Here is a 26,502-nt window from a genome sequence, read left to right as displayed (position 1 = left end):
TCTGGCTCCCCCTTTGGCCTGTGAATGGTAGTGTTCTTGTCTGGATTGCCTTCCGTTGCCTTACCTTGTTTCCATTGCTTTAAAGGGCATTAATCAGTACTCAAGGAGTACAGCCTTCTTTTTTATTTTAGAATCACCTTTCATTCTTGGCCTTGAACACAGAGCATGCCCCTAAAACACCTCTGCTTTTTAGAGACTTATTATCTAATCATACTACTCAAGTACTCTTCTTAACATAGCAGTGACTTTGGCAAGAGTGGACATCAAACTCCAGTGTCTGGGGAGCATGATGGTGTTATCATTTTACCCTGATTTGTGGCGCTGCTCACTGAATCTATAAACATTTAGAATTTGGCTCATAACAGTTTGATTCTGTGAGCGGCTAGTCGAGTGGATTTACTATCTGGTAATGGTTTTTGTGTTTATCAGTCACTACCTGTGTTAGACATTAACATTGTTAGCTGCAGCTGACCAGTATTACAGATATTTTGTGTTCGCAAAAAAGAAGGAGATGATGGGGTAATGGTTTGTTGAGGAGATATGGGTGGAAAAAGGTGGTGTTGAGGAGATGGAGTAACAAGATGTTGAGGAGATGGAGGTGAAGTAATGGAATGGTAGGCATATGGGGTGCAGTGAGGGGTGTTGAGGAGATGGAGGTGAAGTAACAAGTCATTGAGAAGATGGAATGAAGTAATGGGATGTTGAGTAGATGGAGGTGAAGTAATTGGGCGTTAAGGAGATGGGGTGGAGTAACGAGTTGGAAAGATGGAATGGAGTAATGGGATGTTGAGGAAATAGGGATGGAGTTATGGGTTTGTTGAGGATATGGGTGGAATAATGGGGTGTTAAAGAGATGGAGGTGAAGTAATAGGGCATTGATGAGGTGGTGGTTGGGTAAAGGGGGTTGAAGAGATGTGGCTTAATTAATGGGACAGTGAGGAGACAGAGGTAGAGTATTGGGGGCGATGAGGAGATGGACATGGAGTAATGGGGCGATAAGGAGATGGACGTGGAGTAATGGGGCGTTGAGGAGATCGGGGTGGAGTGATTGGGCCCTAAAGAGTGTGTCATACAGATTGACAAGAGAAGAGTTTAAACACAGACAAAATTCAGGCCTGGGCACTGCTTTTCAAACAGGTTTTCTCGGGCACATTATACACATATGCTGGTGCCATTGCTAAAAGAATATTTGTTTGTTTGTTCAATGTTCCACATATTTCACAGTTTAGGCAGAAAAGGGAGAGAAATTCGACTAATGCTTTAAATCTGCATGAAGATTTGCATATATATTGTAAGGCTGCATATATCTGGCCATTAACAACACATGTTCCATTTAAATGTGAGACCCATTGGCAGTGGATGTGGATAGTTAGTATGTATGTGTCTATCTGACTGGTTTGCAGTGCAGGGCAGAGCGGCTCTGCTCCCTGTGGGCCCAGCTCGCCCTGTTTGTCATTCAGAACTGTTTGTGACAGCAGGCAATTTGGCTGCTCATCTGAATACGATCATGAGCAATGGACGGAGTGAGTAGACGCTGGTGCATATGTATGTAGGGGTCGGGCCTTGCGCGCGTGCGAGTATGTGTATGTGTATGAGGTCCTGGATCGTCCACTGGCCTCCAGAGACCGCTGCCCCGGGCGCTGTCGGACCTCGAAAAGCGCCGGGTGCCTGTGTTTGTGTGTGATGGACAAGATGATGGATTGGGGTCGAGGGAGGTCGTAGGGTTGGGATGTTCTTGCCAAGACAAACAGCTGTGCTTGTGTCTGGGGCAGGTGTTTCATAGCGCGACAGCATATTGAGAGCAGCCAGATCAATACCAGGCTGCGTTTGCGGCTGTGTACGGATGTGTGTCGGTGGTGTTTGTATCTGGTCTTTGTTTGATGCTTTTCAATAGCAGTTGGAGAATTTGTTTGTAGCAAACACTGTCACGTTCTGCCTGCCTCAGCTTCTTTTCTTTACACTGTCCTTGGTTTATTGTCTGTGTGTGTTGGGACTTTGTTTTGTTTCTCACCATGAAGGAATGACATGGATTGTTTCTCAGAAAGGACCACACACTCCCTTTTCCTTCTCCTGTTTTCCTTCTTGTTGTGCCCCCACCCCCCCACCCCATGCTATAGACTCCATGACCTCTTCATTTGTGTGTGTGTGTGTGTATAAGATTCCGGGCAGAAGTGAAGGACCTTGAGGTGATGATGCAAAATTTGATCACCACAGCCTTCGAAACGGTCAATTCAGTGGAGAACGGGGTCCAGCTGCTCGATGTCTTCCAGCACCTGTCGACTCGAGAGGTCTTTTCTCTCCCTTTTTGTTTCCTGTTTCACACATGTTCATACACCTGTCTTCACTCTCTCTCTCTCTCTCTCTCTCTCTCTCTCTCTCGCTCTCTCTCTCTCTCTCTCTCACACACACTCACACACACACACACACACACACACACACACACACATTAAAGGACTGACCCCAGATGCAGTCCATCAGTCAAGAGAGATGTTTGGTATCTGAGGTGTGCTTCTTTAGTTTACAAAAAGTGATGCTAGGCTAGCTCTGCTAACAAACACTGGACTTGGACTGTCACTAATCTCATTTCTGTACATACATTCTGTAAATACATGCCCAAAAACATCTCCCAACCTGATCAAAAACGCATGCAGGTCTTCATTTGTCAGTGCAGACAAATCAGTGTGGTTGACAAGACCTGTTTCATAGGAATTATTCCTATTGTAACTTAAATGTTAAAATAAGGTGTATCCTTTCTGTTGTATGAAATATGTTTTATAATATTTGTTAGAATTAATTTTAACTTTATAATAAACTTTACTTAATAGGACACTGCCATTCAGTAATAAACTAGGACAATATGTAACGAACACATGGAAACCAAGTGAGCAGCGGGATAATTGTAAAGAGAGAGCTGGTAATAAATAAATAATGACAGAGGTAAACATAAAAGTTTCAGCAGCAGGAATCGTCCACATATGATAGCATAGAGTACAGTGTGGTGTTTAGTGTGGTGCAGAGACAGACAGAGGAAAGAAACTGTCACTAAATTTGGAGGTGGGTGTTCTGGCCAACCTGTATCGCCTACTAGAGGGCATCAGTTTAAAGAGGTGGTGACCTGGGTGTGTTGGGTCCTTAATGATGTTAGTAGCTCTTTTAAGGTAGAGCGACATAGCAATGTCCTCTATAGAGGGCAGCAGGCAGCCCGTAATTGTCTTTGCTGTTTTCACTACACTCTGCAGTGCCATCCTGTCCACATCGGAGCAACCGGCACACCACACTGAGATGCAGTAGGATAGAATTCTCTCAATAGTGGCTCTATAGAAGGCACCAGCACCTTAACAATTACTGTGGTACTGGCTGACCATGACCCAAAAAAGTTCTGCACCTTCTCCACACAGACCCTGCACAGTTTATGCAGAGTGGTTCTATATCTAATTATTCTTGAAATCCAATTTCAAGAAGCCTCTATCTTTTTGTTTTAATTATTCTCTTCTAACTCTATCTATAACTGATGTTATGAATTTGCTCTGAACTTGGTTAGTCTTTTCTATGGAGAGATTTTCAAACGATTTTTTCTGTTGTTTTTCCTCTGTCGGATTTAAGTTAGGTGGGACTAAATTTGGCCTATCTGATGTCAGATCAGCAAAACAACCAATTAGAGATAACAATATGTTTACATAACCTTCCCTCGATTCTGCTAGATAGTTCCACTAGTTCATTTAACCTGCTTCACACAGCGCATCCCTAAAACACTTCAACATCCTTGTTAATAACTGCAACATACTTGCTCCTTTTAGCTCCATTTGAAACTGAAGTGCTGGATAAGCATTTACCAAAATATATATAATAAGCCAATTCAGGGGCTTCAACACAGCTTTTAGATTTTCTAAGCAAATAAATTAAGCCTTTGGCATGTATGTATGTTCATAACAGAAAATGAGTGGTGGAAGTTTACATCCAGTGTTTCTTAGCAGTGTTAGCTTATCGTCTCCCATTCTAAATCAAAGGGACATATTTCAGATATTAAACATGCCATAGCTGATGGAATGCATCTAAGGAAAGTAATAACTCTTGTAAAGTGGATTTCTCACCAAACTATTCCATTAAAGCAGCGTTATGTGAGAATTGGTATTTTTCTTTGCTCCTGGGTTCCCCCTGTAGTTAGCACTTTAAGCCACTACAAAAATGTGCACTTCTGGACAAGTTGAGAGATACAGAACTGTCACTGAAAGTGAAAGAAGCATGTGGACTGAGGCGGTAGAACAATATTACAGGATTTTAACTGATATGACTGGTTATGCACGCTAAGGCTGTGCACACTCAACCAAAGTTCTACAGAGTGCAGAAACCAAGGTACAAAATCCTACATAATGTTGCTTTTAGCTGGAAACACATTAGTCCTCTAAAAACATTTTAGTTCTCTAAAGCAACGTGTTTATTTCCTATAATATCGATAATGTCAAAGGAAGCTTTAGTTCATGATATTTTGATGCAGTGCAGTATTGGGCAGTGTCCTTTTTCTTTAGAGCTCATGTCTTGCTCTGGCTTTTTCTGCACTTAGGTCGTATTCTCCCAGACCCTTTTCTTTTAGAGCACAGCAGGTGTTATTGCCCCATCCACACAAACACACACACACACAACACCCTCTGTTGGAGCACCAGGCCTTTTGTTATCTTCAGCATATGTCATTAAGATCAATTTACCTCACCCTAAAGTAATTATCATGGTTTAACTTGCACTCCATTTTCTTGTTTTTTTCCTGTCCTTCTGCCGTTATCTTTCTCCCCTCTGTGTATTTGTTTTTCTCCCTCTCTCTCTCTCTCTCTCTCTCTCTCTCTCTCTCTGTCTCTTTCCCAGGCCATTAAGCGGACTTTAGACAGAAAGACAGTGGATGTGTACTCTGTGTTGAGTAAGGAGCTGTACCTGGTGAATAAGGAGCTGAGCCGGAAGGCGTTTCACACTCCTGCACACATGCCCCAGAATGCAGGGCAGGCTCACTGGGCCCGAGCCCTGCAACGTCGCATAGAGAGACAGATGGAGGTGTGTGTGTCTGTGTCTTTGTGTCATTTGTGCTTTTGAACGCCAACATCTGTATTATACATATGGGCATGTTTTTGTTGATGTGCCATGTTTTTCTATAGTATACCAAAGCCAATGCAGAGGTATTTTGAGGAAAACAATATTAAACATATCATGCAATTTTTGTAACAGTGCTACTCAGGGAATAGTCATATTCCTGTCATAGTTCTACATGAGCTTTTAACAGTAGCTTGGAAAACATGATAGAACTTACTTTAGTCTATAAAAATAGAGTATTTTTAAAGTATTAAACATTTATCACACATTTAAGCCAAACGATTTTGAGTTCCAGTGGCTTTTCCAGATGGACATGGTTCAGCACGGAATATTTACAAATAGGGCTGAGCCCGGTTGTCTCAACACGGTTAGCTAATTGTACATGTGCCCACAAAACTATTTGGTGGTTGGGCTTATTGACGTAGGAATCTGCTAATTGGCTCCACATTGGCACCATCTTTGTGCTGCAAGATTTAGGGTCCTTGTATTTTTTTAGTACAGAAAATGGCGGAGACCAGAAGGGATTCGAATTGTAGTATTTGGTAATATGGACTTGACAATTTCTGCTCACAAATACAGGAGGACGCTGTGCAGTACTTCTGCAATTGGAACTGCAGAGTGGTGCAAAATGCATTCAGAGATAATTGGCTGTGTGGGTGGGTAGATGATGTTGTTTCCCCTCATCACATTGCTAGTGGTAGGAGGGGCTTCAAACAGGTGGGTTAATTGGCAGTACCACATTGGGATAAAAAGAGAAAAAATTGACAAAGGGGGGAAAAAAATAATTCTGGGCAGATTTTCAGAGATTTTTCATGACCGTGATAAAATGGTAGTTTAAATGCGTAGAATCTTTACAATTTCACAATTGAAGTGCTTCCCATTTTAAATGTTTGCTACTTAGTCCCAGTTAGTCTTTCTTTCTTTTGGTTGTTTTTAAGCTCATCAGTTATCAAAGTGAAATATTTTCTGAAATAAAACATTGAGTGGGCTTATTAAGAACACAAGTAAGCTTAACAGGGACCAGGGGCCAGGCTTTTTATCCTGTCTGTTCTTTATTTCATTATTTTTTAAATAAATAGACTTTCTTGCAAATGTTAAATGTTAAAATGTTGAAAATAACTGACAAATACGTATGAAAATGACATTTACTTAAGTCATGTGGGCTTTTCCTCTACAGCAGCAGTACATATGACAAAGTATCAGACTGACAGGCTGTGTGTGTGTGTGTGTGTGTGTGTGTGTGTGTGTGTGTGTGTGTGTGTGTATGTGCGCACATATGTGCAGGTGTCTGAAGCCCTGTGTGTGTGAACCTTAGCGGTCACAGGGTTGGTGAAGTACTACAAAGTGTAGTGTTACTCTTGGAAGCAGCTCACTGTGAGTGATTTAGAAAGCGGGACTGGAAGCAGATGGATCAATCAGTCGTTGGACATCTGAAGAAGTGCTTTATGGCCGTTTATTTCAGTCTTAAATGTCAGCTCTTTGAAGCAGTGCATCAGAGAGCCAGAGTGAGGATGTCCCCTTCTACTGTATAAGCCCTTGGTATAGGCAATAAGCAGACTACAGGAGCTTATTAGCAGGGCCGTACCCAGCATGTACGCAGACTCCATCAGCCCAGCTCTGTAGGGCTTTAGGTACAAATGAATTCGATTACTGCCTATCCCCTCCACTGGTCTGAGACCGGCCAGTGTCACCATGCAGCTTAACTGCGCTGAAAAGCCCTGCGAGGTGTGAGCTGCTGGGCTCAGCGGGGTCCAGGGCCAGTCTGTAGGGGGAGAGGCAGAGGGCAGTGGGAGCGACCCTAAAGCTGGAGCTCAGCCAGACACCTTTCAGTCTCACAGGCCCTAACGCTATTAAACCCAGCTGCTCCAATACACCTCCCCATCCACCACATGGAAACCCTCTCTCTCTCTCTCTCTCTCTCTCTCTCATTCTATGGTTCTTGCTTATTTTTTTCTTTCTATATTTTAACTTTTTTCTGTATTTCTTTTTCTTTCTGTTTCATTTTTTTCTTATTTCCTTTCTTTTTCTGTTTTCCTTTTTCTTTCTTTTTCCTTTTACTGTTTTTATTCTTTCTTTCTTTCTGGATCTTTTTTTTCCTCTCTCTTCTCCACTAAAGTGCTGATTAGTGAGGGAAGCTGTAGTTTGTGGTTCTTTGTGGGTGGCAGGGGAACAGGGGAAAAACAGGCTACATAAAGTCTCTGTAAAGTCCTCACCACCATTTCCCTGGTTTTTCACCTTGTGCTGTAGTCAGCGTGTTGCTGCTCATCATATAGGCTTTTGTGTTCTGCTGTGAACAACATGAGCTCTTCTGCCACTGTCTTGATGCTCATTTGTTTAGTCTGCAACCATGACAACTAAGCTCTGATTGGCCGGCCTGATTTTAACACATCATCTGTAAAACGCAGAAAATAGAGCAGACTGTAATTGAAAAATGCATGCAGCTTCACTCCATCAGTTTCCGACTCAGTGTGAAAGACATCATTAATAGACGTGTGTTCATTTTCACTGTGTGAATATGCCTTAACACGTATTGGGCTTTAATATGTTACAGTTCATGCAAAAGTTAAAGAAGTCTCTCTCTCCCTCTCTCTCTGACTTTCTTTTTCTCCTTCAATCTCTTCTCTCTGTCTCTTGTTCTGTCTTTCTTTTTCTTTCTCTCTCTCTCTTTTTTCTCTCTTTATTAGTTTATTAGTGTATAGGTGGAGCATATGTGATGAGTGCTACTGTTCTTCAGGCGGTGGCATGTTCACAGAAGACACAGTGGGAATTATTTCAAATTGAATTTCCATTTTCTTTCAGATGTGAAATAGTGAAACTGATTCTTAAACTGTTGAATTTTGGGCAGCGGAGGAGCAAGTGCAGCTCTCTCGACCTCACTGCTCTCACAGTGACCACACACTCTCTCCTCTCTGTGCAGCTGCCGTTTTTTACTCTCTTGTTTTTTTCCTTTGCGCTCTTCCTCTTTGTCTCTCTCTCTCTCTCTCTCTCTCTCTGTCTTTCCTTTGCATTGCACTCGCTTAGCCTCTCTCTGTGTCCTTCCCTCTACCCCCCACCCGTCTGCCTCTCCGCTGTGTTTAAATTCAGTTTTCCGCCTTCGTTAAGAACACAATTAAGGCCAGGAGAGAGCCTTAATTGCACACAGATTTGATTTGCTTGCATTTTCTGCACATTACAGACACTAGGGAAAAAAAACTCCCTCAGAAACAAACAGAAGGCACGATCCAAAACGTAATGCTGACCGCATGAGGAGCAGAGGCCGGGGAGTTTCTGAGGCTTGTGCCGTTTACAAGCTTACCTTATATGTTTGGGCGAGGTGAAGTGAAGTGTGTTTTTGTTGGGTGCGCTCACATGTGTGGGTTAGGGTGTGTAATGTGTTTGATTTAGCTGCGTGATGGTGTGTTTTAGATTTTGTATTTGGGACCTTGGACGTCTTTGTCTCTTTGAGTTTCCTGGGCAAATGTTAGTAGTTTGTAAACCTGCTCGTTATGATATAGTGCAGGGTGAGCTTTCCTTACTCTTCTGTATATGATTATGGATCATATACAAAATGTATTTTGTATAGACCCCTAAAGGCATCCTGTGGTATCTGGCTCTAAGACTTTAGCAACAGATCCTTTAAGTCCTGTGAGGTGGGGCCTCCATGGATGGCATCAATGAACCTTAGGTGCCCCTGACCCTGGTTGTCCTTAGATTCTGACTACTGCATAACAGAAAGGAAAAAAAGGCTGATTTGGAGATATTCTGAGCCAGTCGTCTAGCCATCACAATCTGGATCTTGTCAAAGTGTCTCTTAAGATTCTTATGCTTGCTTATTGACTCCTACTTTTAACATCGCCTTCAAGAACTGACTGTTCCCTTGCTGCCTGGTATATCCTACTACTGTAGATGAAGATAATCAATACTAATGATATGGCTGATCAATGCAAAGTATATACAAGCAGCCATGGCCTGGAGTTTAGAAAAGCAGCCTTGTGACTGGAAGGTCGCCAGTTCTATTCCCTGAACCTGCTCCCCAGTCGACGCAGCCAGGACTGTCTACTTCTCCATTCACATGTGCTTTCTTGTTCTTCTATTTTTGTTTGTTTATATGTGATTTATATGTAATCACCATATGTACGTTTGTGTACATATGGTGTACCCCCCCCCCCCAGGTCCAAGAGAATGCCCACTTTTTGCCTCAGATCGGCAGTGGCGAGGTGGTGCGTGAGGGTTATGGGCAGTTGGTGCAGACGCTGGACGAGCTGGTCAAAAGGATGTACAGTGAGTGGAGCCAGAGTCTGGATCGACAGAGCCTGAGAAATCTCAACCAGCCTTTAATGATCCGCTGCAAAGAAAAACCAGGCGTGCTGGATAGCAACTTCGACAAGTAGGTCCCTCCTCCACACACATGCACACGTGCGCTCAGACCATGATGTCTATATAGCTGGAAGCATTTAGAGCTTGCATATAAAAAGCCAAATTCCTCTTAGGTTCAGTTGTTTCGGACAATGACAATTTTGTCTCGGCCGCATGTGAGTTTAGGGCTTAATCAGGGGGCTATGGCTTCAGACATCATCAGCTGTGGTTCGTGTTACGTTCACTTACTCCTGCACAAACACTCACTCCCTAACCTAAACACAAACACACGTGTTGGGCCTGGGATTATTTGTATGAGGCTGACAGGGTTGTGTTGGCTTTGTAGGAACCTGCTGAAGATGTTTAATGAGATACATTACTGGGAGCGGCTGCATTTTGAGATCCTGCATCATGTGTCAGAGGCTTATCAGCGCAGGGAGGACCTGCGCACCATGAGGGAGAGCGTCCTGCTTGTGGTTCGAGAGTATAACAGGTCTGCACAACTCCAACACACTTGTACACATTCAGATACATACTCACATGTTCATGTGCAGATATTGTCACTATATGTCCAAATGTTTGTGGACACCTCTTCTCATTAATGCATTCAGCTACTTTAGGTTGCACCCATTGCTGGCACAGGTGTGTAGATGCACACGCACACACACACAGATAGAGTCACTGTGGAGAAATATTGCCAATAGAATAGGACTCTATGGCGCAGATAAACATTTTGGCACCATGCCTATTGCCAGGCATAGACTAGATGGATATAAAGCCCCCAGCATTTACTGCTGTGGAGCAGTGGATCTCACAATTCTGACGCCAAGAAAGATCTATCCAGTACTTGGCTTATATGCCTTTCATATAGCTTTATGGAGCACCTCAAGGTTCCTGTAGCATTTTACTGTTAAATACTCTGTGGCACACAACTACGCAAATGCCCAAAGGACTTGTATACTGCATAGCAAAAAGAATGACCCTTTAGTCCTTTCCTCTCAGGGAACAAGAAGACGTTGCACAGCTAAGATCTTGGTCATGGAGACAGGTTGCATCTCTGCTCTCTCAACTTGTGCTTTTACCATGTGCCCCAGTTAGAGCACTTCAGCCCTCCAATTTAAATACACTGTCTTTCATTCAGCCTCCCACACAATAAGGTGCACAGGGAATACCTCCATAACCTTTAGAATTATAATAATCAAACACTCTGCATATCTCTAGCCTTCAACGGGATGTTCATTTGTAATCTGGATCCATCATGCCAAATAGGTAGTCAGGGTTTTCAGTACAGGCACACTCGAGCTCTGCAAGTTTCATAAGCCTTACACAAACACTCACTCTCGCATGAAATGGAATGGTCTTGCATACTCACAGTCTCGTCCTCAGGGATAAAACAATTCACACTCGTGTTCCAGACCCACTCAGCAGTGTATAATAACATCCTACCTTGCTCACATAAGCTTTTCAACACACACACACACACACAACAACGCCACTTCAGACTCAAGTACCCATTGTAGTGCTTAGAGAGACCCAGTGAATCATCAGCACCGGTATTGTCACCACATTTAATGCATTGTAAAGATGCCAGCTGGAAGTAAACACTTAAACCCAACAAAAGCCAAATAAGCATTTCCCCTTGGACTGCATTCCCTCCAACAATACATTCAGCAGAACCTATTAACCGAACATTAAATGACTGTTGTCCTCATGTTTGTGAAATGGCATTGCATACCGTTATAAATGTGCAAAAATGACCTCGCTTCTAAAGCGCATAAATGGTAAATGAAGTACTACATGGAAATAATCAATATAATTATTCATTTACATTAACATGTATGCCACTTGCATTCTCTCTCAGGATCATCTCAGCCCTTTCCACGGACGCAGTGGGCCTGTTTAGGGAGCGGATCCGGTTTCTAGATAAGAAGATCCAGCCGGGCCTGTCCAAATTGCTGTGGTCCTCTAAAGGAGCATCCAGCTTCTTCATCAGTGAGTGCAGACTGCATTCCAGCAAGGTCAGCTTCCAGCAACCCACATACAAACACAAAACTGTCTTCCACACACCCGACAGGTGCTTTTGTGATCTGTTGTGCTCCAAAGTCAGACAGAGTGAAGGACAAATGGATTCTGAACCTTCACTTGTATTGACCACGCTCAGGTGTGATTTTTGTTAATGAAGTCAGACAAGCCTTACGGAACATCGATGAACCTGTCAAAACTAACTGTTAAGTCATATTTGACAAGGGACTGGTTGTTTTTTTTATGCTTAGCTATGCCTAGTCTGGGAGCAGCACAGCAGCGCCACCTGGGGAAGTGAGGAGTCCTTTGTTCTAGGGCACAGCCAGGTAGACAGTCAGTTCTGGGATTGGAACCCACAACCTTTCAGTTGCTGACTTGACTACCTCACTACTAGGCTAGTGGCCACTCAAAAATACAGATTTGTCTTAATATGGGAATTCAGAATGCTGTATTAACAAACTCTTATTTTATAAGAGTTATTGGGTTTACATTTGTACTATTTGTACAGGTAGGTTGTGCTGCATAGCTCCTGGGTTAGATCCGTACTTTGGTCTCTGTGTGTGAGGTGTTTGGCGTGTCTGTGTGGTTTCTTCTGGATGCTCAGGTTTCCCTGCCAAAAACACACATGGTAGGTGAATTAGCTATGCCAAATTGCCCCTCGGTAAGAGTGTGTGTCAGTGGATAAGTTGGTATGGTAGCCTTTGTATGGTCCTGGACGTATTCCTGCCTTGTGCCCAATGATTCGGGGTTGGCTCTGGGTGCACCGTGATCCTGACCTGGAAGAAGTGGAAAAGAAGATGAACGGATGGAGGGATTTTTGATAACATCCTTTAAATCTTGTCCTCACAACAGCTGCTTTACACAGCCACATCTGTGGGCATTTAAGAAGTGCGCGGTCACTCATCCGCAGGGTTGTGGACCTGGGTGATGCGGTTTGAGCGGCATGCTGTTCAGCAGACTGTAGAAAGCTGCAGTGAAATTAGTGGTCATATAACTGCCTGGTGGCATTTTATTATATGAACCCCCCCAAAGCCAGATTTAAGTTTAATAGGTCGTAAAGCAGAGTCTTAAAGTGAGTCAAAGAGATCTCGGAATAGTATTAGAGAGCAAACAGGAAGACGTTGGAATGGAGGTGTATTAAGAGCACTGGTGAAACAGCCACTAAAACCTAAATCTTTTCAAAAGGACGCTCTGCACAAGCTGGAAACGCTGCATTCAAAACGCTGTGTGGATCTGGGAGCCAGCACGTATCGCTGCACAATGAAACGATGTCTGCCGTCTCAAGGCATTCATATGAAAGACTGGGAGCAGAGCATTTACCACTCCTGAAGTTTGAAAATGTCAAGGTACGTCTGACAAATCGCTGTGTAGGAGGCAGGCGCAAAAACAAACTGATGGATGACAACTAGTTTATACAAGTGAGAATGTGCATTTAGTGGAAAGGGAAGAAGTTCAGTTAGAGAAGGTAACCGAGGTGTTTTGCAGCCTGTGGCTTCCTTCCAAAACTTCAGTGGATTTTTTTTGTCACATTTCCGATGGTGTTTTCTGAAGTTGTACACTACGTATTGAAATGTAGAGGTAGAAGGATTGTTTTCCAAAAGTATGAGGGTCTGTAAGTGAAGTCGATTCCGTTATCCGTCTTTACATCCCATTAATGCTTCTGTAATATTCCTGAACTTTACGCCACAATGCGTATGCAGTGTCGTTGGCAGTGCCATCAAAAAGAGCAGAAACATATTAAGGGGAGATGAATGCCTGCTCTGCCTGGCTGTCTGTCACTCAGCCTCTATATTAAGGAGCAATATATTATAAACTGGCAGTGGCCTGCAGTGATGTGGTAAACACACACACACAGACGCACAGAAGCAGAGCGGGAGAGCCCCATCCTCTGTAATAAATGCCACACAGGCACGGCTCAGCATAAACAACCTCAGCATCCACAATGAGAGCCAGCCAGCCAGCCAGCCTTGGTGCAGTGCCACCACTATGGCCTGGCTGCTCTCTTTCTCGCTCTCTCTCTCTCTCGCTCTCTTGCTCTCTCACTCTGTCTCACTCTGTGTCAGTAAGAGGGAGAGCAAAAGCTGGGGGGGAAGATCAGGTTCACGTCAAAGTCAATGTCAGACATCGGTGGAGCCCAAAGTCAAGAGCTGGCAGCAGCTTTAGTGTCAGAGAAGCGTGGATAGCAGGAGCGGAGTACTGTTTCAACATATTTGAGCTGACACGGTGCAGAACACACTTGGAAACTGACATGGTCACACAGGCACTCTCTTATTTTCTCGCTCTTATTTATAAAAACACACACACACACACACACACACTTATTTTTATACTGTGTCAGGGCACAGGGTCATAGAAATATTCCATAATATTTCATATGGGTGATAAGAATTTTCTAAGCCTGAACAAAGAGTGTACTGATGTAAAATGCATTGCAGAGAAATCACCTGTAACCATCATGGTAAAGATTTCTTTACAGTTGTGAAAGGAACCATGGTCACAATGACCTTGTTTACGTCTGGTCACTTCATGCATCTTGAGTATCAGTATTGTATCTGGATAAGGCCAAGCCACAAAGAAATGCTAGTGCAAATGCACCCAAGACTCTTTTAAAATACATAGAGATCTGATTACTTAAACCATTTCAGAAGCCAGGTGTAAACAGGGTCTACAATGAGAATACATAAAATAGCCATTTTATTTACTACCCAGAACCACCAGTGAACCAGTTTTTATTCTGTAAAAAAATATATATATATATAAGAAGTACTGTCCCCTTGAAATCATACTATCACATGTGTAGTCACATGACTCCATCATGTCATTTATCTGCAATTATCTGCGTGATCTTGATTTGATATACAGTACATATTTGATATTTGATTTGATACAGTACATATCGCCCAGCCCTGTACAAAACATCAGGCAGGTCTTGCGAGGTGTTCCCGGTTTGCAGTAGTCAGTACCTACCAAAGGTGCTGGGTCATGGGCACCTAAGGTTTATTGATGTGATCCATGGAGGATCAGGATCAGGATCTGATGCTAATGTCTTGGTGCCAGATAGGCATTCAGAGGTCTTGCAGAGTCCATGCCAGATGTGGCACGGTCAGATCTGTTGTGATAGAATCTGCACAGATAGGACCTCCTCAATATTAGGCAGGTGTTGTTAATGTTATGCTTAAACAGTGTATACAATAAAATATATACAATAAAATATTTGGCTACTATTTTGCCCATGCACGGACCTCTGCACCATAAATAGAATTAAGATTATGTGTTTTGTATATATGTGTGTGTATATTTAGCACATTTAGCACATTTCTTAATTCCATAAAGGCATAAATTGTATTGCACCACTGTCGTAGAATATTATCGTAGACATCAGGCAGTGTATTTGTAACCTGTTCATTTGTAAGAACTTTCTGTGAGGGAGCTTTTAAAGGCATTTAAGGCTTTAGATGTCTGGTTCCTATCATCACCACTGTAAACAATGATGAGTCAGTAAGTTTCTCTAAAATGCTGCATTTCACATCAAACAGCTCTAAAAGACTTTGTTTACATCATTAAGATTTAATTATGCAGATATTGTAGAAAACAAACTGTAGCATTTTCCTTAAAACAATTAAATTAGCAACTGTTTCTGTTGGTCCTTGTACCTAGTTTTACCCAGAAACCATGTTTTTCTGTGGTTTTCCCATACATTCAGGGCATTATTGTCCTATAAATGTACTAAAACAAGCACACATATAAACATAAACACACATACACACACACTCCGCACGTTCTGCTTCTCCCTTTGAGGCTTATTCTATGCGGCATTCTTTATCCTATGAAAGCCATGAAATCCAGATATAGAAGCTTGGATGTGAAGCTGTGAGTGAGAGGGAGATTACTCACTATATGAGATGGACCCAGCATGGGGGGGGGGGGGGGGCGTCCAAAAACCTCTGAACGTTGTCTCAGTAACGCCAGTGCTCCACACGCTGAATGGGTAGCTGCTGCATGAGGAAAGTCCGATGCTTTAGGGATAAGGCCTGTCTCCTTTGATTTCAGGCACAGCATGTGTGTGAGTGGAAGAACTGGAAATGATATGCTTCCTGTGTAATGTGCTAAGTTAAATAAAGGAGACACGGTCTGCAGATAAATCCTCTAGGAAAGCTCCTGTAGTGAATTTCAATGTGGATTCTGTTTTCCCCCATTCTCTCACCTGTTACTTTGTAACTTCTCTCCTGTTGATCTCCCCTCTTCTCTTCTCTTTTTTTCTCAAAGCCCTTTTAACTTTCTGTAATTGACTACAGCTTCTCTCTGGTCATTTAGAAAGACCATAAGTTCAGGTGGTTGTACATGGGTAAATGTTTTGGGCAGTCTTGCTAGTTTGTCATGATAAAAAGAAATTGGTTTGCACATAGTACAGAGTGAATGGGATAATAAAGGAGGATGAAAACTTCATTCAGAGGGCAACATAGAACAGAGACACCAAACACACACCAGAGGTGGTTGTGGAATAGATAAAGGAAGCTAACGCTACACTTCTGTAATGGCCTTCCCAAAGTCCTGACCTCAACTTTATTGAAAATATGTAGACTGTGCTTAAAAGACAGGTACATGCCAGGAAACCAAGAACATTAATTGAACTTTACCAGTTCTGTCAAGATGTGATCAAATTCCCAACCAGAATTCTGCCAGAAGCTTGTAGATGGCTGCCAAAAGCATGTAGTCAAGGTGCAATTAGGTGTGCTATATGTCTATTTCAGTTCAGCTTTATTGTCATTATACTAATACAGGGTTGTACAGTACTACGGAACACTGTAAGGCTAAACCTCCAGTGCAGTAGTGTGTAAAAATAAGGGGTGATGCAAGGACAGTAGACAGGGTGCATAGACAATAAGTACAAAAGCCAATAAATACAAATATGTGCAACTGTGTGCATTAAGCTGAGTGATTCAGACTAAGGTCCAGCCTAAGTAACTATACTAATAAGCAGAAAGAAGTAGATATTTAATTAAATTGTATTAAAATTAAAATGTATTTATGTAGGGCTTTTCACAATGAATGTTGTCACAAAATAGCTTTACAGAGATCCAGATAAACCTTGAGAGAAACCAAAACTCAAAAGGCAAACCCATCCTCTTCTGGTCAACACCAGATAGCACAACAAATAACAGAACAACAATAATAAACAATAAACGATAATGAATTTGTGACATCAAGCCATAAATTGTGAAAATATTAGTGAAAGGTTAAAGTCAGTGCAGATTAACAGTCAAATGCACAGCTATGCAGTGAAGTAAGAATAAAGATATAAAGAAAGAATAAATCAGAGCCAGGTCTGGCTGTTCCCGGGGCCGAACAGTTGGAACAGTCCTTCTTAATACATGAGAAAGACGGAAACAGAAAGTAAGGAAAAACAGACAAACGCAGCAAAATTTATGGTTTTACAGTAGGACAAGACTGATCCAGAGGGTAGGCACCCACGCCCAACTATGCATGGACTTGCATCAGTTGTCCAAATATGTAGTTACAAGTGCACGTAAATGAAAAATCACAGTCTGTTTAGGTGTGTATTCTGAGGAAAACAGTGCCTGGTGTTGTAAACATCACCTGTATGCAGTATTGAGTATAGCAGCTTGTGTTCAGAGAAAAACAGTACACAGCTTAGTTACAGTAGAGGGAGTTACGGATAAAGTGCAAATGCATACAGTCCCTGAGCTCAGTGTGGATATGCTGAGTGAACTGGAAGGATCAGAGTGATCAGTTGAAGTCTGTGTGTGTGTTCAGATTGTAGAAGGTGTTGCTGGTGTGACCAGTTTAACAGCGCACAGTTAAAATCTGTTATTGAATCTGGTGGTTCTGGCTCTAATGTTCCTGTGTCTCTTTCTTAATGTCAGGGGATGAATAGGAAGTGGCTTGGGTGAGTGGGGTCTACTTGTTGTAGAGGTCCTGTATGGCTGGCAGGGCAGCTTCAGTGATGTACTGGGCAGATTTCACCACTTTCTGCAGGGTCTTGTGCTCAGCAGCAGTGGCACTGCTGTTCAGACCGTCGTGCAGCTAGTCTGGATGCTCTCCACAGTGGACCTGTAGAGGTTGCAGAGGAGGTGAAGGCGTTCTTGGGCCTTCGTGATGATGTGTTATGTGTTGAGTGACCAGGTACAATCCTCAGATATGTGGACACAGAGAAAGTTGAAGCTACCCTCGATGCTCAGGGGTGTCAACAATCAGCTCATTGGTTTCACTGACATTGAGGAAGAGGTTGTCAGTGCACCAATCTGCAAGAAGCATTATTTCCTCATTGTTTTTTAAGACTGCTTTTACATTAATGTCCATGATGAGTGTCTTTAAGTTTCTAAACCCTGTATCTGTGTATCCATTGTACAGGTGCAGTCAATAGTGCATGAGTATAAGGCTGCTAATCTGGCTATCTCTAAGCACTGTGGGGAGATTAGTGAGCTGCTGCTGGTGCGTGTGGACGGCAGGACGGTCTACAGAGATTTGGAGTTTGAGAATGATCAGCAGGTCCATCAACAGAGCCAGCTGCTCCGAATCAAAGCTGCACACCAAGACATCGTCAACATCATGAGCAGAGTTTATGAAACCTTCCGCAGCGATGGGCAAGAGGTGGGCGTGTAAGCATGTTATTTCAAGGCTTTAGCTTTGATAATGTAAGCAACTTTGTGGGCATCATGATTGTAAACAGGTGAGTGTGGGTGCAATTATGTGCTTGTTTGCAGGTGGGTTTAAGTGCATACTAAGAGCAGGTGCCTTACCTGTCCTAGCAGATATGTGTATATCTGTTTGTGTGTGTGTGTGTGTTAAGCCAGGGGTTAGAGTTGTGCTTTTTTTTGCATTAAGTACAGGTGCTTGACAATATGTGTGTGTGTTTATGTGTGTATGTGTGCGTGTGTATTCAGGTGCAGCAGCACTGGGTAACGTACACTGAGAAGGTGGATCGTATGGTGGAAGAGGCTTTGCGTCTAAACATTAAGTGGTCTCTACTGGAGCTCTCTAAAGCAATCAATGGAAACAGCAAGAGTTCCCCTGATCCGCTATTCAGAGTACAGGTGGTTTTAAGACAAGACTTGCCAGGGTCTACTGCTCAGGTACATACACAACACTAACATACATATACACTATTTCCTAAATATTTGATTTCCTTTGTCATAATGTTTAAAGTGTATAACTTGATTGATTGATTGATTGGTCTTATAAACTATAGTTAAATATATATATGTATAGTTTTGTATTTTATGTTGTACAGTTTTTACTCCACATTGAGCTGTGGAGCAGTGGAACTGTGTTCTCTGGATTGATGGTGCTCCATCCAGCACTTTTGGGATTAGTTGGAGTGTTGGGGATGAGGTGGTCTGGTGATCATCCAATATCCTGAACTCACTAATGCTCTTGTCGCTAATTGTAATCAGATCCTCACAACAAAGCGCCAAATTTTATTAGAAAGCATTCGTGTACAGTAGAGACAAAACAAAACAATGAATGAGCAGGTGCCCCTAAACTTTTGCCCATATATATCAGGTGTATATGTCATCTTCATTATAATGCAGCAAGGTGCACTCACATGGTAATGGATTCTGACTCAGTCAGCCACCCACCCTGACACACCACACACACACACATTTTTCTAGTATATCAGAGTGTATCAGTGGTTGCAGACATAAACACTACTCCTCATTTTTCCATGCCACATTTCTCAGCCACACTTACTTCCTCAGATAACAGTGCTTGGCCAGTGGTATGTTTATTTGACCATAACCCTGATATTTAAAGGTCTGAGATGCATGCAAAGCCTCCATGCCCCTGGGGTCAAAAAGCTGCTTTACTTACAAAAGCTTACAAAAAGCTTACAGAGAGCAAATAATGTCCTTGTCTCGTATGTACAGATCTGCTGGCCATGTAGTTTACATACACAGTTCGGACATTGCCATACATCAGCAAGAGGGCACGCAGAACACACCAGTCCCAATAAATCACACTGTGAGACAAGGCTGCTGCTGTTCCCATGCAGCAACGGCCCACATCAGCACTAACTGCACCGTGCACACATGAGTGGAAATGTCAAACTCCGTATACCTCTCCCTCTAGGCTTGGATGTGTGTATTTGGTCAGAAAATAACGTGGAAAAAAAGCTTAGTCAGCTAAAAGAATGGGGGGCAGGGAGAAAGGAGAGAGAAAGTGACTTTTCATCTGACATCCTGGTCATTATTGACGTTATTTTAGGGTCAGTGGTTTGTTTTGGGCATAGTTGACATGGGAGTGCCTGAGGCAAAATGCTCACAGAGCCTCAGGGAAATACATTACTGCTAGACTGCGCTGCTGGCCCACTTAAAAGAGTACTTTACAAATTGCAACCTGCTAAGTGTGTGTATACTCACGTTTGTGTGTGTGTGTGTGTGTGTGTTTGTGTTGTTTCCAGGTGGAGTTTTCCCCCACTCTGCAAAAGCTGGCGCAGATAGTGAACAACATCAGCTCTCAGCTCATCAGCACTATCTCAGTGTTCAAGCGCTTGCCTGATCTGCTCACATGCAAGCGCTCTCAGAAGAAACCTGTCCACAACATCATCGGTACACACCCATACACACACAAACACACACACACACTCCATCCCTTCTCCATCATGTCTGTCCTTTGCTTCCTTCGTGCTTCCATCCTGCCTCCCATTTCTCTGGCCATCATTCACTTACTCTACCCCTTTAAAGCTCCATAATTATCAATGCTTCATTTTCATTCATCTCTCCAATTCCTGTTTTTCCTCACCTTTCATTTCTTTCAGTTTTTATATCCCATACGTTTGTAAATTTGGCTTCTCTTCATCTCTCTCCCTTCTTAAACCCCTTAAATCGAACTCAGTTTAAAGTCAGCTGATAATTTAGAAGGCTGCAATATGCAAATGAGCTTTTTTCCTTTGTGCTGTGAGCGTCCTGACCTATTACAGTTCATTAAGAGCATTTTATTGGATGTTTTAATAAATTAATTAATTTGTGTAATTTAACTAAAGTTAATTATTTTGGCCATAATAATGCAGGCCATTTCTCATCTCTGTCACACACTATTGATTAACCAAAGTGTTTTAAGGAGTATATTCACCCTCGGTGTCAGCAGATCTTCCGCCCTTTCAGCACATTTGAAAAATGTACATTAGGGGTCGATAATAAGCATAGAAAGGTGGGGCATCATGAATAGTAAGGGGGATTGTAAAGAGCCAGTTAGAGACTTTTCTGCTTCGTACATTACCACTGCCACCAATGGGAGCATTAACATTTGGAAGGTCACCACTCACCATTACATAAAAAGGGTATGTACGCTTTTGCATGAGTCACTGCGGTTATGCCAACTGGGTGAAGGCCACCAAAATGCAAAAACATCTAACATGGGAAAGAGCTGCTGTGCGATTGTCTGTACAAATAGATTCAGCACTAATTTAGAGCTATCTGCCAAAAGCTAAAGAGAAGCAAATGGATCGCTGCATTTCTTAGAAACAACTGGAATCCAAGCTTGACTGTTTTTCAAATAAAAGGTTGAACTTCAACAACTGGCCCTGGCATCTAGAATATAAGCCATAACATTAACACCACCTGCTTGTTAGCCCTTCACCCTTTTTAACTTTCGAGCAGGTATTATTTGTGTGGTGGGTCCTTCTCAGCACCGCAGTGACACTGACATGGTGGTGGTAATTATAGAACTACAAAGTGATCCTATATGGTAAGTAAATGTAGAAACAAGGAGGTGGTAATGCTCGTGACTCTGGGAGGGTGAGGACTGATGTATGCGTCTTTGAAGAAGCATTGTACGAGAATGGTATTTTTTGCCCTTGCACTCCACCACACCACAGTTTTGGAGTGTAATTCACTTTTACCCCACTGTCATAAATACAAATCGCACTTAGACATCTGCAAGTATGTGGGCTGAGGCGGTAAAAATGAATTTTACAGGATTTTATGAGAAATCATATAAAATTCTTGGCCACAAGAAAAGTCTTTGTAAAGGTCAGTAGCTTAGCTAGTGCTTTAGCTGGGGTTCTAGGCCCAGAGTGGCAATAACGGAGACACCATTCTCCCTATTACTGTCAGTGGAGCATCAAAATGGTTTTGAACCTTATTTTTGGGTATAATTGCTTTGTAATGCTGCGTTAATGCATTGCAGTGTGTGCCACAATTGAAGCCTGTAGCAAAATAACAGCAGTACATGTCTGTATCATGCAGTTGCAGTAAATACCTTATGTATTAGTTTCACTGGAGTCACAGAATAATCCATAGTTCTTACTGAATCATATAGACATTGAGATTAGTAATTAAATAAGAGTCAGTTTGTGTCTCAGAGGCCCTGTGTGATCACACTGCCCTAATTCTCTGTGTTTCCATCTCAATTTCACCTCCATCAATACCATTTTCCTCTCTTTCGCCCCCCCTTTCAGCCTGTCTGGGCCTTGATGGTGCACTAGATTTCTGGACTATGTTTTGGCTCTCTCTGCACTGATGCTGCTGTACAATGAATCTTTTGTGAGGACGGCCAAGGCACACTTCCTTGTGGAACTTAGCACACTAAATCTTAGCACACAGGGAAAGTTTAAAGCATTTTACATGTCATGTAAACACTAAGTAGATAGATACAACATGTGCGAAGGCTTTATATTTAGCGTAGGCCTTTTGTTTTCATGCACTGGATTTCAGTGGAAGTCAGTAGAGTCACAATTTGTTTTCACTGTTTCTGTGTGTGTCTTCTGTTATAGAGCAGGATGAGGAGATCTGTAAGATCCAGGCTGCAATAGCTGCAGGTATGACGGCAAACGCAACTCACCTGCAGGCCTACCTGAAGTCCTGGGACAAGCACCGAGAGATATGGGAAATAAACAAAGACTCCTTTATCCGCCGCTACCAGCGCCTCAACCCTCCTGTGTCGTCTTTCGATGCTGACATAGCCAGGTCTCTCTTTTTGTTTTCTCGCTATTCTTACTTTTTGTACTTCTTCCTCTCTCTTAGATTCCTTCTCACCTTTCTCAGTGGCAGGTCTTTTAGCTTCTGGGAGTTCAAAATCTGCTAAAGTAATTATGTAAATATGTAATTATCATTACATATAATTCATTAATTATCCTAGCTTCATCTTGCATATCGTGTATATTATTTATTATATATAGTATATTAGTGTATCAATGGGCTGTTCTGACCAGTGTAGATAACATTAGACAAAAATAGTAAGAGCCTTGTGATATTTTCACTGTCACATAATGAATGAATGTATGTTCTGTATGTTTTTCAGCATTAAATGTGTACATCGTATACATGCTTTTACAATGTGTGAAATGTGTAAATCTTTTGTGCTACATGTTGTGTGCCATGTTGTCATGCCATGTGTTTTTTGCTGTGGACTGGTTTGGGTGATCTATAGTCCTAATGTTTTTTCAATAAGAAAACATCATGCTTTTTTTGGATATTGCTCAGGCCCACTTTAGAGTCTCAAAGTGCTAATGGATGGTGCACCAAAAAAAATTAAGAGCATTTTCCTGCATGTTTGACTCTTAAACTTGCTTATTTATGTAGAACTAGTTTTATAACATTACTCTTTGGTTTGACATTTTACAGTAGTGATAAAATAGTCTTAAATATTAAATCACCATGTTTGCCTTTAGGAACTTATTTTTTGGTAACTAGGCTACATTAAACCCAAGCTGATGACAAATACCAGACACACAATCATCACATATTTTGTACAGTCGAAAATAAGTTCCAATAGTGCTGCAAATACTTACAAAAGCAGTTGCAATGGGAGTTTTAGCTGCGGTCTCGCGGGGTGGGTAGATGGCGCTCTCTTCCCTCCTCATCATCTGTAAGCTGGTGCGGTGGAGCTGAGGAATATCATGACACTGCACTGACACTGTGAAATTTAAATATTGTGATATAATGTTTTACCCTACATCGCTCACCCTGCTACTTCTAGAGGTTAACCCATTTCTCTTGCACCTGTGATCGACTACATAGTAATGTTGTTCCTAATTGCCGACCTATAACCAAGGTCCAGATCGTTAGACGCCCTTTTGCCTTATTGATATGTGTTAATAACACTTACAGGGGGGGTTAGGAATAGGCGACTGCCCTATAGATTTTTACCCACACCACCGCACATGCAGGACTTTACCCCGTAAGCTGTGTGTGAATGCATTAGCACACTAAGCACATCAGTATGGTATGGATATTTGTCTGCTGAGAAGTGCAGGCTTAATGAGCGTGCTCTAGCATTAATTACCTCATGCTGCATCGAGTCCATATTGCTTTCCCTGATGTACTTCTTTACCCTTTAAAACTGATCAGTATCATGACAGATTGTGTCTGCTCATTCCATTACATTAATGATAGCCATGTCATACATACAAACAACAACACAATTGTCATAAACATGTTTTAATGTTTTGGGTTTTTTTTGCTGTGTTTTGATGTGGTTGTCACACATTTGCAGCTGTGAATGCATTCACACTTACAAATTGCCCATGAGTTTTCATTTTTTTTCCCTTTCCCTTCTCTATCTGTTTCTTTCCCTTCCATATCTCTCTCTGCAGGTACTCTGAGGTGGCGAATAACGTGCAGAAGGAGGAGACTGTGCTGAGTGTGCAGTTTGTGCTGCTGGACTGCTCGCCTCTGAAATTCTCCCTGGTGCAGCACTGTAATGAGTGGCAGGGCAAGTTCACACAGCTGCTCAGCCTTATGGCCAGCACCAGACTCAAAGAGCTACACTGCTTCCTGCAGGACAACGCACATAGGTTTGTGTGTGTGTTAAGTGTTTTTCTGTGCTTAGCCTTTAGTTATCATTATAAATTATGAATCTATTGATTATTAGTCAGTTAATCAATGAATCATTCTACTGTTTCTGTTGCTATACAAGCTGCATCTCCCTTAATGCATCTTGTAGTGTATTACAGTCCATCAGAAAGACGATTGTGTTCATCACACAGTATGAACATTATACAGTAGCACACTATATTGTGATTTCAGTGGAGAATTCAAGTGCAGGGACAGGGACAGCCGTGGCTGGGAGCAGCTACGGTCTGTAAATGGTTAGAGAAGTGGCCTTGCAACCAGAAGGTCACCAGTTATTCCAAATATCTACAAATAACTGTCAAAAGTTAGTGTCACACTTGTGCAGAAAATTCTTTTTTGGCAGTGGGTGCTGGGAGGAGTTCTTACTCAAAGAGAAGCGCCAAGTTCTTAGCTCCACCACACCAGCTAACAGACGCCTGTCCTGGCCATCCTGGTGAGAAGATAGAGCCCCATCTGCCCACCCAGAGAGAGCACAGCCAGGTTTACTCTCTCGGACTGTGGCTGCTGATGGCAAAAAGGCATGGTTCAGGATTCAAACTCTCGACCCCGGGCCAGTGGGCAGAGGTTCTGAAGGGAGGTTCACTCAGGGCTCCATACAAGCTAGCACTGAAACTGGGTGATTGTGTTGTTAACTGAGCTATGCACTGATTTCATTTCCATTGTTGTCAAGTCTGCAGATGTGTGTCAGGTTACTTTTTTGCAGTGTGACATTTTATTGTGTCTGTGTGTGTGTGTGTGTGCATGTGTCCAGGCTTTCTCAACCTCCTCAGACTCTGGTAGAGCTTGTGGATAGTCTGAAGCTTCTGGAGACTCTGCAGGGTGATCTGAGTAAAATCGAGAGTCAGATTCCCCCCATCCATGAACAGTTTGCCATCCTGGAGAAATATGAAGTCTCTGTGGAACGTGAGGTGAGTGTCGCAGAGGATATTAGTGATTCTAAACATGCACACTCACTCAGAAATACTGTCACACACACACACACACTCACTCTCATGTATTTCAAGCAAGTCTGTCACCGAAGCTGACTTCAGATTTTACTTCCGATTTTCCTCCCCTCTGTGCTTGTCTGCTTCATTACCTCTGTGTTTTTCACTTTCACACTCTCTACTTTGCACCTTTTTGTCCCTGTCTCTCTCCCTCTGTGTCTTTTTCTCACTGTCTGCCTCTCTCCCTCCCTCCCTCCTTCTCTCCCTCTCTCACTATACACCTCTCTTTGCTATCTCTGTCTCTCTCCTCTCTCTCTCTCTCTGCAGGTTCAGGACTTGCTGGAGGCTCTGAATGGGGAGTGGCTGTGGTTCCAGCAGGTGGTGATTGACAGTGACATCATGCTCAAGAAACACAAGGACAAGTTCAAGAGCGGCCTCATCTTCTCTGCTGAGGAGTTCAAGAAGAAGATACAGACCACCATGCAGGACTTCAACAGCACAGGTAACACACATATACAGTACATGCACCTGTTCTTTTTTGAATACACTGTCTGGACTTGGGGTCATATGCACACTATATGTCCAAATGTTTGTGGACATCCCTTCTAATTAATGCATATAGCTACTTTAAGTTGCACCCATTGCTGACACAGATGTGCCAGTACACAAACAAAAGTATTGGCAATAAAATAGGATTCTCTGGAGCAGATGAACACGAACCTATTGGCACAATGCCTAATGCCAGGTATGGGCTGGAGGGGCATAAACCCCCAGCATTGAGCTCTGGACACAATTCCGTCCAATCCTTTTGGGATGAGTCAGGGATTAGGGTATTAGGTATGGTGGTGATCATCTAACATCCTGACCTCACTAACACTCTTATTATTGAAATCAATCAAATTCTCACAGCAATGTGCATACTAAATATAGTAGAAAGCTTTCCCTGGGCCGTAAAGACAGTTACTCCAACAAACCTTATTTTAATACCCTTGATTGCAGAAAAAACAATAAATAGGAAGGTGTCCCAATACTTTTGTCCATATAGTGTTAAGCCCCATGCATATGTCCTATTTTGTATTGTTTACAGGTTTTTGAGTGTCCTTAAGTGTTCTCTGGTTGTCCCACAAAGTCAGAACACCTCTATCCTAAAAAGTTTGAAAGAAAACACACACACATACACTCAGGCATAGGCTGTCATGGGGCCCTCTCACGCTAATCCCTATATCCAGCACACATGAAAACACACAGAGTGTGAGTAGATGAGAGACAGGAGCTTTTGCTATGTGTGTGTGTGTGTTTTTTGAGGAAGGATGCTGAGGTTATCTATG

The 26,502-nt window shown here is 42.5% G+C and overlaps 1 protein-coding gene across 1 annotated transcript in view; it reads left to right on the top strand.

Annotated features, from left to right (window-relative positions):
• Window positions 1-26,502, top strand: part of dnah2 (dynein, axonemal, heavy chain 2) — a 179,854-nt gene that overhangs the window by 31,880 nt on the left and 121,472 nt on the right. The window contains exons 11-22 of the mRNA XM_072687948.1: window positions 2,159-2,288; window positions 4,858-5,040; window positions 9,228-9,442; window positions 9,758-9,904; window positions 11,273-11,429; window positions 17,806-18,045; window positions 18,339-18,527; window positions 19,856-20,003; window positions 22,169-22,361; window positions 23,990-24,190; window positions 25,000-25,156; window positions 25,502-25,676. Of these exons, the coding sequence (XP_072544049.1) occupies window positions 2,159-2,288; window positions 4,858-5,040; window positions 9,228-9,442; window positions 9,758-9,904; window positions 11,273-11,429; window positions 17,806-18,045; window positions 18,339-18,527; window positions 19,856-20,003; window positions 22,169-22,361; window positions 23,990-24,190; window positions 25,000-25,156; window positions 25,502-25,676 (2,135 nt within the window). The remainder of the gene's footprint in view (window positions 1-2,158; window positions 2,289-4,857; window positions 5,041-9,227; window positions 9,443-9,757; window positions 9,905-11,272; window positions 11,430-17,805; window positions 18,046-18,338; window positions 18,528-19,855; window positions 20,004-22,168; window positions 22,362-23,989; window positions 24,191-24,999; window positions 25,157-25,501; window positions 25,677-26,502) is intronic.

The sequence above is a fragment of the Salminus brasiliensis genome, chromosome 9 (genome assembly GCF_030463535.1).
Source record: "Salminus brasiliensis chromosome 9, fSalBra1.hap2, whole genome shotgun sequence".
Taxonomy (NCBI): Eukaryota; Metazoa; Chordata; class Actinopteri; order Characiformes; family Bryconidae; genus Salminus; species Salminus brasiliensis.
The sequence above is the reverse complement of the archived record's forward strand: the minus strand, read 5'-3'. Positions and strand labels throughout refer to the sequence as shown.